Below are 15,187 nucleotides of genomic sequence, written 5' to 3'. Positions count from 1 at the left end.
AAGTTGCACATTGTCTAGAATGTTCCTCTACCTACCAGAGAGTTAAGTTGTACATTGTGTATGATGTTCCTCTACCTACCAGAGAGTTAAGTTGTTCATTGTCTATGATGTTCCTCTACCAACCAAAGACTTAAGCTGTACATTGTGTATGATGTTCCTCTATCAAGCAGAGAGTTAAGCTGTACATTGTGTATGATGTTCCTCTACCAACCAAAGACTTAAGCTATACATTGTGTATAATGTTCCTCTACCAACCAGCAAAGATTAAACACTAACACGTCACACTCCTGTATCGCAAGAAGCTGACAATAAGACATGGGAAAATTGTCTTACTTATTTACTTCCTGTAACATCAGCTGTAAAACTGTGACATAATTTTCTAAAAACCTGTTCGATATAACTCCCGTCAGAGAAGTCTTCATCATTACCAGATTTAAAGTTTTTTTAAATTATTAAATGATTTTTTCAAAACAATTTGGTCTTAAGTTTTCGCCAGAGGTTTATTGATCAATTTTTACATAATAAGTAGGCCTATTACTTTTTAAATTGTATCCTATAAAAGTATCGAAGAATGTTTAAAACTATTTGATTAATATTTCATGAAAAGTATTAATGAATGTTTTAATGAACATTAAATAGTTTTTATATATAAGCTACTATAACAATCAGAAACGATTCTAAATTTAACTTTGGCAATCTTCACTCCATAGTATTTATAATGTCTGTAATCTTCACGCCATATTATTTATATCTTGTGTAATCTTCAACCATTCAACTGTGTAAAGTTGTGTGGGATATTACCTTGTAATTTACATCCGGGTATGTACTAACGTTAACACCAGCTGTACATGTGAACCCAAGCATGAGGTTCTCCAGGTAAAATTTGCTGTCGGCTGGAAAGTTTGGATTACTTATAATGAGTGTATATTAATTATGTGTGTACATCACTGTGTGATATTTGTGTCGCTTTTATTCACGTAGGTAGGTATAATATGTAATGTCAATGTAATATCTTGCGTGTTATTTAAAATTAAATTCACCCAACATCAGGACCTGAAGATACTGGAGAGTAGGCTATTTTATCAGACATTCCGAGAGTTTACAAAATTTAAATGTAACTATATTTCTGACACTAACTTGATTTACTAAAACACCTAAATATCAAGTTGTAGTCTTGTACTACAAAAAAATGTGTGTTCCGACTCATACAGTAACGTGTAGGCCTACACCCATCTGAACACAAAGTAATAGAGCGTGACGTTATTTAGATATTTAGATAATTGTTATTGCAAAAAAATATTAGTGTTTTGACTAATATTTAGCAAATTAAATGATAAGAAAATGTGATAATCTTTCTCTAAAGACACCACACTGTTTGTTTACTCTAAGTGCAAGGAATCAGCACACATAATGCAACAGTGTGTCAGTTGCGTGTATTTAAACAGTTTTACCAGTTTGCTAAAAAATCGATTATAAAATTAAACACCGCACGCCACTTGTCCTATACCTGTTATGAGAACACACACAACACGGCGTACATTAACCTATTTATTGATAATAAACTTTGACATTGGATCGAATAGGTCTATATTTCTGTGTGTTCTCTCACAGCTGACAATTTAGAGTTTCTTGTCAGTAAATTTATTCCTTGAGGAAAACTTCTTGGGTCTAAACCATATGAGGTATGTATAACTTGTGTTGTGTTTAGTATTTGAAGTTATTCTCTATATAACCATATCGAGTGTTGCCTCGAGATACGAGCAGTCATGCGAGCTAAAGTAAAGTGAAAGAAATTAAACATACAGTAACTGTAAAGTTGAGGTGTGGTCAGTGATGTTTAAGTTCCTTTACGTTAGAGCAGGGTTCTCCAAACTTTTCAGCCCGAGGGCCGCATTAACTATCAAATAGCAGTTCGGGGGACAGAGTTTCTTTAAGGCATCTCTTCGTGGCGCCCCTCCCCCCCCCCAACGAAGTATAATTTATATAGAAATATATACAAATTTCAAGTGTCTCTAAGGAAGTCATTTTCTTGCAATTCAATGACCCCCAGCTGCAGTTCATCTTTGCAACTGGCCACTTTTGCTTCAAATTGGCTTTGAAACAGTCTCACTTCTTCTGCCTATGAATCCAAGTCAGAAAACCGCTACTGAAACTGCAGCTGGAGGTCTTTAAGGATCTCGTATGTAAATGACGTAGGAAACTCAGTGGTTGTTTCAGCCGTAAAGACCTTGCACTGCTGAAAGTGTGTCAAGCAGTTAGCCTGTACTTGTTCCAAAAACATGACAAGTTTGTATTTAAAGGCCTTTATGTGGGTGTAAAGATCAGAAACTAGATTTCACTCTGTTGCCGTTTTAGGTTCAGAAAATAATTTAAATGGCTAGTTATGTCTGCCGCAGAGACCAATTTCTATACCCACTCAGACAAAAATGGCTGTGACTCGCCTTTACTATCAAGAAGTCACCTATTTCTTTTCTTACTCTGCTCAGAACTTTCTCGCAAAATTAGCAATCTTACTGATGTGAAATATGGTAAATCTTGCGTTTTTGTAATTGTCTCTGAACTATCTATGGTTAGATATCCTCTTCGGTAACAGTGTCATACATTCTATGTAAGGAAGCCTGCTCTTTTGTTATGTTCAGGTCTTCATCCACACCTCTAATGAACACACAAAGTTGAGAGGTGGAACAGCTGCCCAGCGACTCATCCTTTGCAATTGAAAAATGGCTGAACTTCCTTGAATTTTTCGCTATTAGAGTCACTATATTTTCACCAATGTCTGCAACACGGCGAGTAATTGTATAAGCACCCAAAGCTACATTTTCAAATAGTTTTGAATTTTCTGTGCAAAGCTCCTCAGCCACCTCCAACAAACATTTATTCAGTGGACAAAAAGATCGTCGCGGGCCGGATAAAATGACCTCGCGGGCCGCATCCGGCCTGCGGGCCGTAGTTTGGAGACCCCTGCGTTAGAGGATAAAGTGTAGTGTTAACAAGTTAATTAGAGTGACGGAAAGAGCTTAGCATGAACAGTGAGTAGGTAAACAAATTGAAGCTCCTCCGTCTATCTCCTGCACCCTATACTGGATCTACACCTCCACCATCATCTTTCGTAAGCTCTAGTCAGCGGATTTCAAGGTAACAGCACATTAAAAACCAGTTTATTTTTTGCATTATCCTGTATAATGTTATTAAACAATATGTGTTATGTACAAATACACATTAATCATTTAAAAAAAAACCATAAAAACATACTATGGTAGAGTTTTGGAGACTGAAAAAGATTAGTGGCATTTTGATTCATTTCGATGGAGAAAATTGTTTTGTGTACGATCAATATTACTGAACGAATTAAACACGTATCTCGATGTATCACTATATATATATATATATATATATATATATATATATATATATATATATATATATATATATATATATATGTGTGTGTGTGTGTGTGTGTGTGTGTGTGTGTGTATACATAAAAATATCTTGGATTTTCTGTCCAGGAGGTATGACGCGATAACTTCAATTTATATTGCATTACATGTTGAATCAGGTGGGATAATGAGTGTGGCGTGTAGAACTCTACCCGTGGCTCTGCTGGTCCTCACCTGTGTAACAGTGGTAGCTGGAGACACCACTCTAACCTTCACTGACCTCAACAACCTTTCGCTGACACTCAGCCGTAACGTTACCAGGAGGTAAAGCTCTTTAACTTTGTTTATCGTCTTTGGACATAAAAATACGCTTTTAAATATATTTGATTGCTGTATCTATTAAGAGATTTGATGTTATTCTTTAAGTTCTTCATTTTATTAATATTTTTATTTTCGCCAGCTGGTTCGATTGTATGTACAACACAATATCATGTTCATTCAATGTGGAATCAAGCAACAACAACAACGGCTATAACGTAGTCGTTGCAAGCACACACATAGATCACAGTTTACAGCTAAATGTTTCCTATTGTCAATGGGATATTAATTTCTCTTCTATGGCTTGTGATTGGGCAAGCTCTCAACTGTACCAAACACATCGCCACATTGAAAAGAGATGTACTTTCTTTGAATTCATGAACGAAACAAACTACACAAATTACATAACAGTGTTATGGAGTCACAACTGCACTGTTGATTCTACTGACAACTATTTCATCAGCGTTAGTGATTGTAGTACCATTAAAGTGAGAGAATTTAGCACATCACCAACTGCAGTAACTCTACTCACAACATCATCACCAACTGGTGTCAACAACGTTGGTCTTATAGCAGGCTGTGTTGCTGGTGGCGTTGTAGTGTTAATTATAATTATCTTAATTAGTGTGTTAGTGTGTCGCGTGAAGAGAAGACGACAACAGACTTTAGAAAAGTCTGTCAGACAAGATGGCGGCTATACGGAAGTAGATCTGACAGTAGGCAGCGCTTACACAGAGATTGATCTTAACTTAGATAGTAAAAAACCACAAGATTTTACATTTGATGGAAAATCACCATCATTATTGAATGGCAGCGAAAAAGACTATCAAAAGATTTTTGTTGTGTCAGGTGATAATAATAGAGATGAAGATAAAGTCGTGAATAAAAGTGTAGAAAACTTGGATACAAAACAGAATGTAGAAACTAATGTACTGGGTGCTCACAGGTACAGCTATGCACGTGTTGTTAAGAGTACGTCTCAAGATGGCGGCCAGTTTATTCCAGATGTGACACAGACAGAAGGTGAGGTAGGGCCACCGGATGTGACGCAGACAGGTCAGGTCAGATCAGACGTGAGTGAGTACTCCAGGCTAGGGGAACCCCCGCGTGTGTTACATAACCTTTACAACATGGTCAGTGTGAGCGGTCAGTCACTGGACACAGGAAGTGGTCAACATCACAGCACACTGCACACCGCGGCTACAGACAGACCCATAGAGATCACCATGCTCAGACCTCGGGTTACAGATAACTCTAACGGTTATTCTCAAGTGGACATTACTAGGAATAATGCTAATGACAATATTAGCTTTACACAAGAGAAGTAAAAAGAAAAAAAAATATTTGTTCGTTTAGCAAATGCTTCATAATTGTAGCATATAAAGTGTCTCAGTGATGTAAAAAGTACTTCTAGATCTATAACTATAAACAAAGACTTGTTTATATTATTTATTTTTGGCAGATTTATTGCTTCTGTTTTATAACATACTAGCCGTCCCGGCCAGGCCCTGCTCTGGCTTCTGTGAAAAACCTTTCTGTTAAAGACCATTACCTGTGTGTTTAGTAATCATCATAAATCCGGCATTGCCCACCCAAACCACAACCAACCAAAACAACAAAACGCAAACATAACGCTAACACAATTACAAATACAAAAGAAAACAAAAACCTAACAACAAACCCAACCACAACCACAAACACCAATACAAACACAAAGAAAAAACAAACAAAAAAGCAAACGAAAACAAAAACCTAACAACAAACCCAACCACAAACACCACTACCAACAAAAAAAAACAACAACGAAAAAGCAAACGAAAACAAACCAAATCCAAACGCAAAACCGACCAAAAACACAAATACAAACCCAAACAAAAAAACACAAACAAAAACGAAAAAAGAAAGAACAAAAACAAACCAAATCAAAACGCAACCACTAACGCAAACCCACCTAAACACAAAGAAACACTAACGCGAACATAAACGCCCGGGGCGGAATCACCTGTTTTAGCTTAATGAACGACTATAGTACCCCAACTTATTCATAGTCGTTTGCACTCACTTAAACGAACGCGCCTGTTTCAATTTAATGAACAATTTTAATACTCCAAGCTTATCCGTAAAATACCTACAACATTTGCACTTGATCAATCCCCGCTAATTATGTAATTATTTTTTTCCCAACACCAAAACAAAGTAATTAAAAAGTAAATTATTTTCGACTAATGCAATGGTTTTATAAAGGGAAGTAATTGTGTTTTCCTAATTTATCAAAGGGAAGTAAGTGCTATATGACTAAATTAAGACATAATTAGAATTTTTGTAAAAGATGATATTTTTTTTAAACTTGTGTTTAATGAACATGCCGACAATTATTACTATAATTTGAAAAATGAAAATTATTTCCCAACACTTTCAATAATAATTTTTTAACTCATAAATTTAGACAAATGCGCACGATAATTGTCTAACACTTAAATCCATCCAAGACCAACGACAAACATACGCGTGTTTACATTCAGAACTGAGCTTTATATATTAGATTTTTTACTTAGTACTTGTATGTTTTTTAAAGAGTGTTAAAGTAGTTTTTTTTCTTCTTCTTTGTTCTTAAATGTATTGTTGCACGTGATTTCCTCCAGCACAATTAAGTATTACGTGTCAACCTGTTACGCGCCATTTGCTTTTGTCCAACCAAGAACTGCAAGGCAACAGTTGTTTAATTTTGGAGTTGTCGTTCATAGCAGAGTTGATGTCCCCCAGCTATCGAGCCTCATCTGCTACAGGGTTTGAACTCGAGACTTATCTGTTTAGCCACCATGAGCTATACCGACTCGACCACGCCGAACCAAGCTGGCATTTTAGACCATTTTAAATACAATAGTTACACACCTATGAATTAAATGTTTGTGTATTTTTAAAATTTGTTTTGAGTTTTCTAATCATTAAATCAAAAAGCCTCGTTTAAAATAAATATGAAAAAAGTTATTTTTAGTGTATTTGTAGTTGTGTGTATAGAAGTGTATTAATTTTAATTCTAAAAGAAGAGAAAATAAAGTTTATGTTTCTATGTTCTCGTTATATAAAGGGATTATGTTGTTAGTGGGGTTTGTGTGGGGGTTAGTTAGTGGGGTTTGTGTGTGACAGCCTGTTATTAAAGGAATTGAGTGGGAGACTATGAGTAGACGAGGTGTGCGGGGGACTGTAGGTAGAGGAGGTGTGTGGGAGAATGTAGGTAGAGGAGGTGTGTGGGGGAATGTGGGTAGAGGAGTTGTGTGTGAGAATGTGAGTAGAGGGGGTGTGTGGGGGACTGTGGGTAGAGGGGATGTGTGGGGGACTGCTGGTAGAAGAATTCTGTTGGGACTGCGAGTAGAGGGGAATGTGTGGGGGACAATGTGTGTAGAGGAGTGTTGTGGGGGACTGTGGGTAGAGGATATGTGTGGGAAAATGTGGATAGAGGAGTTGTTCGTTGCACCGACGGTGTGCAGTCTTGAGACAAGATAGTTGTTGTAAGTGTGCACACTTTTCATGCACACTTAATCAACAATTTCTTAAAAAATTGCACACTAAACGAGGTTACTTTGAGTCCTTATTAAACATCCTCAGGAATTTGAATTTACATCCTGTTTACTTGTCGTTAAAACAGAAAGTTGGATTTCTAAACTTCATATCTAGATCTAGTGTTGATGGAATCCTATACTAGTTTTTAGCAGCTAGTCTTGATGGATCTCTAAACTGTTAGCTAGCGTTCCACAAGTGTTAGAATATTAATGTGGTAATCAAAATAAGTTTTAATCATAAAATATTTCAATATTTAGCTTTTAATTAAGTTAAGTAAGTGAAAAGGAATCTAAATCTAGATATAGTTCTAGATCAAGATAAAAAGTACATTTCATTAATTAAATTGAGAAATGGACCCTTACTAGTTTGACGATACGTCTTCTATCATTATTGTTGTCGAATTTTCTGATATTTGTCCTACTCTAACCATGAAACTAACATTTGTCCTAACTATGAAAATAACGTTTGTCCTACCCTAATCAAGACACTAACATTTGTCCTAAATATTACAATAACGTTTGTCCTACCCTAACCAAGACACTAAAATTTACCTACCCTAACCATGACACTAACATTTATACTACCCTAAATAGACAATAATATTTGTCCTACTCTAACCATGACAATAACATTTGTCCTAACTATGAAAATAACGTTTGTCCTACCCTAACGATGACACTAACATTTGTCCTAACCATGACACTAACATTTGTCCTACCCTAACCATGACACTAACATTTGTCCTATCCTAACCATGACACTAACATTTGTCCTACCCTAACCATGGCACTAACATTTGTCCTACCCTAACCATGGCACTAACATTTGTCCTACCCTAACCATGACACTAACATTTGTCCTAACCATGACACTAACATTTGTCCTACCCTAACCATGGCACTAACATTTGTCCTACCATAACCATGACACTAATATTTGTCCAAACCATGACACTAACATTTGTCCTAACCATGACACTAACATTTGTCCTACCCTAACCATGACACTAACATTTGTCCTACCCTAACCATGACACTAACATTTGTCCTACCCTAACCATGACACTAACATTTGTCCTACCCTAACCATGACACTAACATATGTCATACCCTAACCATGACACTAATATTTGTCCTACTCTAACCATGACACTAACATTTGTCCTAACTATGAAAATAACGTTTGTCCTACCCTAACCATGACACTAACATTTGTCCTACCCTAACGAGGACACTAACATTTGTCCTATCCTAACCATGACACTAATATTTGTCCTACCCTAACCATGACACTAACATTTGTCTTACGCTAACCATGACACTAACATTTGTACTACCCTAACCATGAAACTAACATTTGCCTACCCTAACCATGACACTAACATTTGTCCTACCCTAACCATGACACTAACGTTTGTCCTACCCTAACCATGACACTAACATTTGTCCTAACTATGACACTAACATTTGTCCTACCCTAACCATGACACTAACATTTGTCCTAACCATGACACTAACATTTGTCCTATCCTAACCATGACACTAACATTTGTCCTATCCTAACCATGACACTAACATTTGTCCTACCCTAACCATGACACTAACATTTGTCCTACCCTAACCATGACACCAACATTTGTCCTAACCATGACACTAACATTTGTCCTACCCTAACCATGACACTAACATTTGTCCTACCCTAACCATGACACTAACATTTGTCCTACCCTAACCATGACACTAACATTTGTCCTACCCTAACCATGGCACTAACATTTGTCCTACCCTAACCATGACACTAACATTTGTCCTACCCTAACCATGACACTAACATTTGTCCTAACCATGACACTAACATTTGTCCTACCCTAACCATGACACAAACATATGTCCTACCCTAACCATGACACTAACATTTGTCCTAACCATGACACTAACATTCGTCCTACCCTAAACATGACACTAACATTTGTCCTACCCTAACCATGACACTAACATATGTCCTATCCTAACCATGACACTAACATTTGTCCTACCCTAACCATGGCACTAACATTTGTCCTAACCTAGCCATGACACTAACATATGTCCTAACCATGACACTAACATTTGTCCTACCCTAACCATGACACTAACATTTGTCCTAACCATGACACTAACATTTGTCCTACCCTAACCATGACACTAACATTTGTCCTACCCTAACCATGACACTAACATTTGTCCTACCCTAACCATGACACTAACATTTGTCCTACCCTAACCATGACACTAACATTTGTCCTACCCTAACCATGGCACTAACATTTGTCCTACCCTAATGATGACACTAAAATTTGTCCTAACCATGACACTAACATTTGTCCTACCTTAACCATGACACTAACATTTGTCCTACCCTAACCATGACACTAACATTTGTCCTACCCTAACCATGACACTAACATTTGTCCTACCCTAACCATGACACTAACATTTGTTCTACCCTAACCATGACACTAATATTTGTCCTAACCATGACACTAACATTTGTCCTACCCTAACCATGACACTAACATTTGTCCTACCCTAACCATGACACTAACATTTGTCCTACCCTAACCATGACACTAACATTTGTCCTATCCTAACCATGACACTAACATTTGTCCTAACCATGACACTAACATTTGTCCTACCCTAACCATGACACTAACATTTGTCCTACCCTAACCATGACACTAACATTTGTCCTACCCTAACCATGACACTAATGTTTGTCCTAACCATGACACTAACATTTGTCCTACCCTAACCATGACATTAACATTTGTCCTAACCATGACACTAACATATGTCCTACCCTAACCATGACACTAACATTTGTCCTACCCTAACCATGACACTAACATTTGTCCTAACCATGACACTAACATTTGTCCTACCTTAACCATGACACTAACATTTGTCCTATCCTAACCATGACACTAACATTTGTCCTACCCTAACCATCACACTTACATATGTCCTACCCTAACCATGACGCTAACATATGTCCTACCCTAACCATGACACTAACATTTGTCCTACCCTAACCATGACACTAACATTTGTCCTACCCTACCCATGACACTAACATATGTCCTACCCTAACCATGACACTAACATTTGTCCTACCCTAACCATGACACTAACATTTGTCCTACCCTAACCATGACACTAACATTTGTCCTAACTATGACACTAACATTTGTCCTACCCTAACCATGACACTAACATTTGTCCTAACCATGACACTAACATTTGTCCTATCCTAACCATGACACTAACATTTGTCCTATCCTAACCATGACACTAACATTTGTCCTACCCTAACCATGACACTAACATTTGTCCTACCCTAACCATGACACCAACATTTGTCCTAACCATGACACTAACATTTGTCCTACCCTAACCATGACACTAACATTTGTCCTACCCTAACCATGACACTAACATTTGTCCTACCCTAACCATGACACTAACATTTGTCCTACCCTAACCATGGCACTAACATTTGTCCTACCCTAACCATGACACTAACATTTGTCCTACCCTAACCATGACACTAACATTTGTCCTAACCATGACACTAACATTTGTCCTACCCTAACCATGACACAAACATATGTCCTACCCTAACCATGACACTAACATTTGTCCTAACCATGACACTAACATTTGTCCTACCCTAACCATGACACTAACATTTGTCCTAACCATGACACTAACATTTGTCCTACCCTAACCATGACACTAACATTTGTCCTACGCTAACCATGACACTAACATTTGTCCTAACCATGACACTAACATTTGTCCTACCCTATCCATGACACTAACATTTGTCCTACCCTAACCATGACACTAACATTTGTCCTACCCTAACCATGGCACTAACATTTGTCCTAACCTAACCATGACACTAACATATGTCCTAACCATGACACTAACATTTGTCCTACCCTAACCATGACACTAACATTTGTCCTAACCATGACACTAACATTTGTCCTACCCTAACCATGACACTAACATTTGTCCTACCCTAACCATGACACTAACATTTGTCCTACCCTAACCATGACACTAACATTTGTCCTAACTATGACACTAACATTTGTCCTACCCTAACCATGACACTAACATTTGTCCTAACCATGACACTAACATTTGTCCTATCCTAACCATGACACTAACATTTGTCCTATCCTAACCATGACACTAACATTTGTCCTACCCTAACCATGACACTAACATTTGTCCTACCCTAACCATGACACCAACATTTGTCCTAACCATGACACTAACATTTGTCCTACCCTAACCATGACACTAACATTTGTCCTACCCTAACCATGACACTAACATTTGTCCTACCCTAACCATGACACTAACATTTGTCCTACCCTAACCATGGCACTAACATTTGTCCTACCCTAACCATGACACTAACATTTGTCCTACCCTAACCATGACACTAACATTTGTCCTAACCATGACACTAACATTTGTCCTACCCTAACCATGACACAAACATATGTCCTACCCTAACCATGACACTAACATTTGTCCTAACCATGACACTAACATTTGTCCTACCCTAACCATGACACTAACATTTGTCCTAACCATGACACTAACATTTGTCCTACCCTAACCATGACACTAACATTTGTCCAACGCTAAATATGACACTAACATTTGTCCTAACCATGACACTAACATTTGTCCTACCCTATCCATGACACTAACATTTGTCCTACCCTAACCATGACACTAACATTTGTCCTACCCTAACCATGGCACTAACATTTGTCCTAACCTAACCATGACACTAACATATGTCCTAACCATGACACTAACATTTGTCCTACCCTAACCATGACACTAACATTTGTCCTAACCATGACACTAACATTTGTCCTACCCTAACCATGACACTAACATTTGTCCTACCCTAACCATGACACTAACATTTGTCCTACCCTAACCATGGCACTAACATTTGTCCTACCCTAATGATGACACTAACATTTGTCCTAACCATGACACTAACATTTGTCCTACCTTAACCATGACACTAACATTTGTCCTACCCTAACCATGACACTAACATTTGTCCTACCCTAACCATGACACTAACATTTGTCCTACCCTAACCATGACACTAACATTTGTTCTACCCTAACCATGACACTAATATTTGTCCTAACCATGACACTAACATTTGTTCTACCCTAACCATGACACTAACATTTGTCCTACCCTAACCATGACACTAACATTTGTCCTACCCTAACCATGACACTAACATTTGTCCTATCCTAACCATGACACTAACATTTGTCCTAACCATGACACTAACATTTGTCCTACCCTAACCATGACACTAACATTTGTCCTACCCTAACCATGACACTAACATTTGTCCTACCCTAACCATGACACTAATGTTTGTCCTAACCATGACACTAACATTTGTCCTACACTAACCATGACATTAACATTTGTCCTAACCATGACACTAACATTTGTCCTACCCTTACCATGACACTAACATTTGTCCTACCCTAACCATCACACTAACATATGTCCTACCCTAACCATGACACTAACATTTGTCCTACCCTAACCATGACACTAACATTTGTCCTAACCATGACACTAACATTTGTCCTACCCTAACCATGACACTAACATTTGTCCTATCCTAACCATGACACTAACATTTGTCCTACCCTAACCATCACACTTACATATGTCCTACCCTAACCATGACGCTATCATATGTCCTACCCTAACCATGACACTAACATTTGTCCTACCCTAACCATGACACTAACATTTGTCCTACCCTACCCATGACACTAACATATGTCCTACCCTAACCATGACACTAACATTTGTCCTACCCTAACCATGACACTAACATTTGTCCTACCCTAACCATGACACTAACATTTGTCCTACCCTAACCATGACACTAACATTTGTCCTACCCTAACCATGACACTAACATTTGTCCTATCCTAACCATGACACTAACATTTGTCCTACCCTAACCATGACACTAACATTTGTCCTACCCTAACCATGACACTAACATTTGTCCTACCCTAACCATGGCACTAACATTTGTCCTACCCTAACCATGACACTAACATTTGTCCTAACCATGACACTAACATTTGTCCTACCTTAACCATGACACTAACATTTGTCCTACCCTAACCATAACACTAACATATGTCCTACCCTAACCATGTCACCACATCAGAGTCAGGTCTGATCTGATTCCACCAGCTGTAAGAGAAGATGACGTCACAAGTCTGCCTTCTGCAAGGACTGATGTTGTCTCTCGCAGAAGGCGAGGTCCTAGTCTTCACATTCGCTTCAATCAACACATCTCTGGTCTTCATTGAAGATGACTATGGCACGTAAGGACTTTCACGTGATTTTAAAATGGTATCGTCCTTGTTATATATATATATATATATATATATATATATATATATATATATATATATATATATATATGAATATCTTGAAAGTTAACATTCCTCTGAATTATTTATCAACAGATTATTAGATTTTTGTTTCTGCCGAGTGAATATTTACTGTGATATGGAATTTATAAAAGCCGACAAAGAAGAGCTGGGGTACCTTGGCTTAACTCCGGGCAATTTAACGTGGTTTAAATTAGACAAGGTCACAAAGGTTCAAGCCGTGCCCGCTGCCTACAGCGCTTCATACTGCCAGTGGTTTCCGGGCAACCACACGGCCACATGCGGCCAGCCGTCTGCTGACGTGTACAGCAAGCACGTGAATGACGTCAACAGGTGTATTTCAGTGCGGGCCAACGACGGCCAGTACTGCCAGAACGGCATAAATTTGGTCATGTGGAACTTTGACTTCTTTACCAACTTCAGGGGTTCTAAAGTTCTTCACCTGGGTGTCTGCATGGCGCTAATGTCGTACGCGTCTATGGTGGACGAACGGTCTCCCATCAAGTACGCTCCTCAGGTGGCCGAGGCGGCTTTGGCTGGGGTCATAGGTGTAACGATGTTTGTATTCGGCATTGGTCTCTACCTGTACAAGACTGGTCAACATCCCAGGTACAGATACCGTTCAGTGGGGGAGACGGATCTTGCTCATGACTGATCAACACGTGTGTGGAAGATTTAGTGAGGGTAGACAGCAGGTGTGTGGCAGATTTAGTGAGGGTAGAGAGCACGTGTGTGGGAGATTTAGTGAGGGTAGACAGCACATGTGTGGTAGATTTAGTGAGGGTAGAGAGCACGTGTGTGGTAGATTTAGTGAGGGTAGACAGCACGTGTGTGGGAGATTTAGTGAGGGTAGACAGCACATGTGTGGTAGATTTAGTGAGGGTAGACAGCACGTGTGTGTGAGATTTAGTGAGGGTATACAGCACATGTGTGGGAGATTTAGTGAGGGTATACAGCACATGTGTGGGAGATTTAGTGAGGGTAGACAGCACATGTGTGGGAGATTTAGTGAGGGTAGACAGCACGTGTGTGGTAGATTTAGTGAGGGTAGACAGCACATGTGTGGTAGATTTAGTGAGGGTAGACAGCACGTGTGTGGGAGATTTAGTGAGGGTATACAGCACATGTGTGGGAGATTTAGTGAGGGTATACAGCACATGTGTGGGAGATTTAGTGAGGGTATACAGCACATGTGTGGGAGATTTAGTGAGGGTATACAGCACATGTGTGGGAGATTTAGTGAGGGTATACAGCACATGTGTGGGAGATTTAGTGAGGGTAGACAGCACATGTGTGGGAGATTTAGTGAGGGTAGACAGCACGTTTGTGGTAGATTTAGTGAGATAAGACAGCACGTGTGTGGGAGATTTAGTGAGGGTAGACAGCACGTTTGTGGTAGATT

The 15,187-nt window shown here is 38.7% G+C and overlaps 1 protein-coding gene across 1 annotated transcript; it reads left to right on the top strand.

The window, feature by feature from the left end:
* The first annotated feature begins 7,292 nt into the window (after positions 1–7,292).
* Positions 7,293–14,440, top strand: LOC131939611 (uncharacterized). Its single transcript, XM_059298025.1, has 3 exons — positions 7,293–7,470; positions 13,583–13,716; positions 13,861–14,440. Exons 2-3 carry the CDS (start codon positions 13,595–13,597, stop codon positions 14,438–14,440), a joined length of 702 nt encoding a protein of 233 aa, XP_059154008.1. The 5' UTR covers positions 7,293–7,470; positions 13,583–13,594.
* The last annotated feature ends 747 nt before the right edge of the window (positions 14,441–15,187 follow it).

This window comes from Physella acuta, unplaced genomic scaffold (assembly GCF_028476545.2).
Source record: "Physella acuta isolate Inbredline_101_S28 unplaced genomic scaffold, ASM2847654v3 ptg000019l, whole genome shotgun sequence".
Classification (NCBI taxonomy): Eukaryota; Metazoa; Mollusca; class Gastropoda; family Physidae; genus Physella; species Physella acuta.
Note: the sequence above shows the minus strand (reverse complement) of the source record. Positions and strands in the feature narration are given on the sequence as shown.

Coding starts and splice junctions, on each gene's coding strand:
- LOC131939611 (XM_059298025.1), top strand. CDS start 13,595: ATGACGTCACAAGTCTGCCTTCTGCAAGGACTGATGTTGTCTCTCGCA. Junction 13,717..13,860: donor ATTGAAGATGACTATGGCAC/GTAAGGACTTTC, acceptor ATTTATCAACAG/ATTATTAGATTTTTGTTTCT.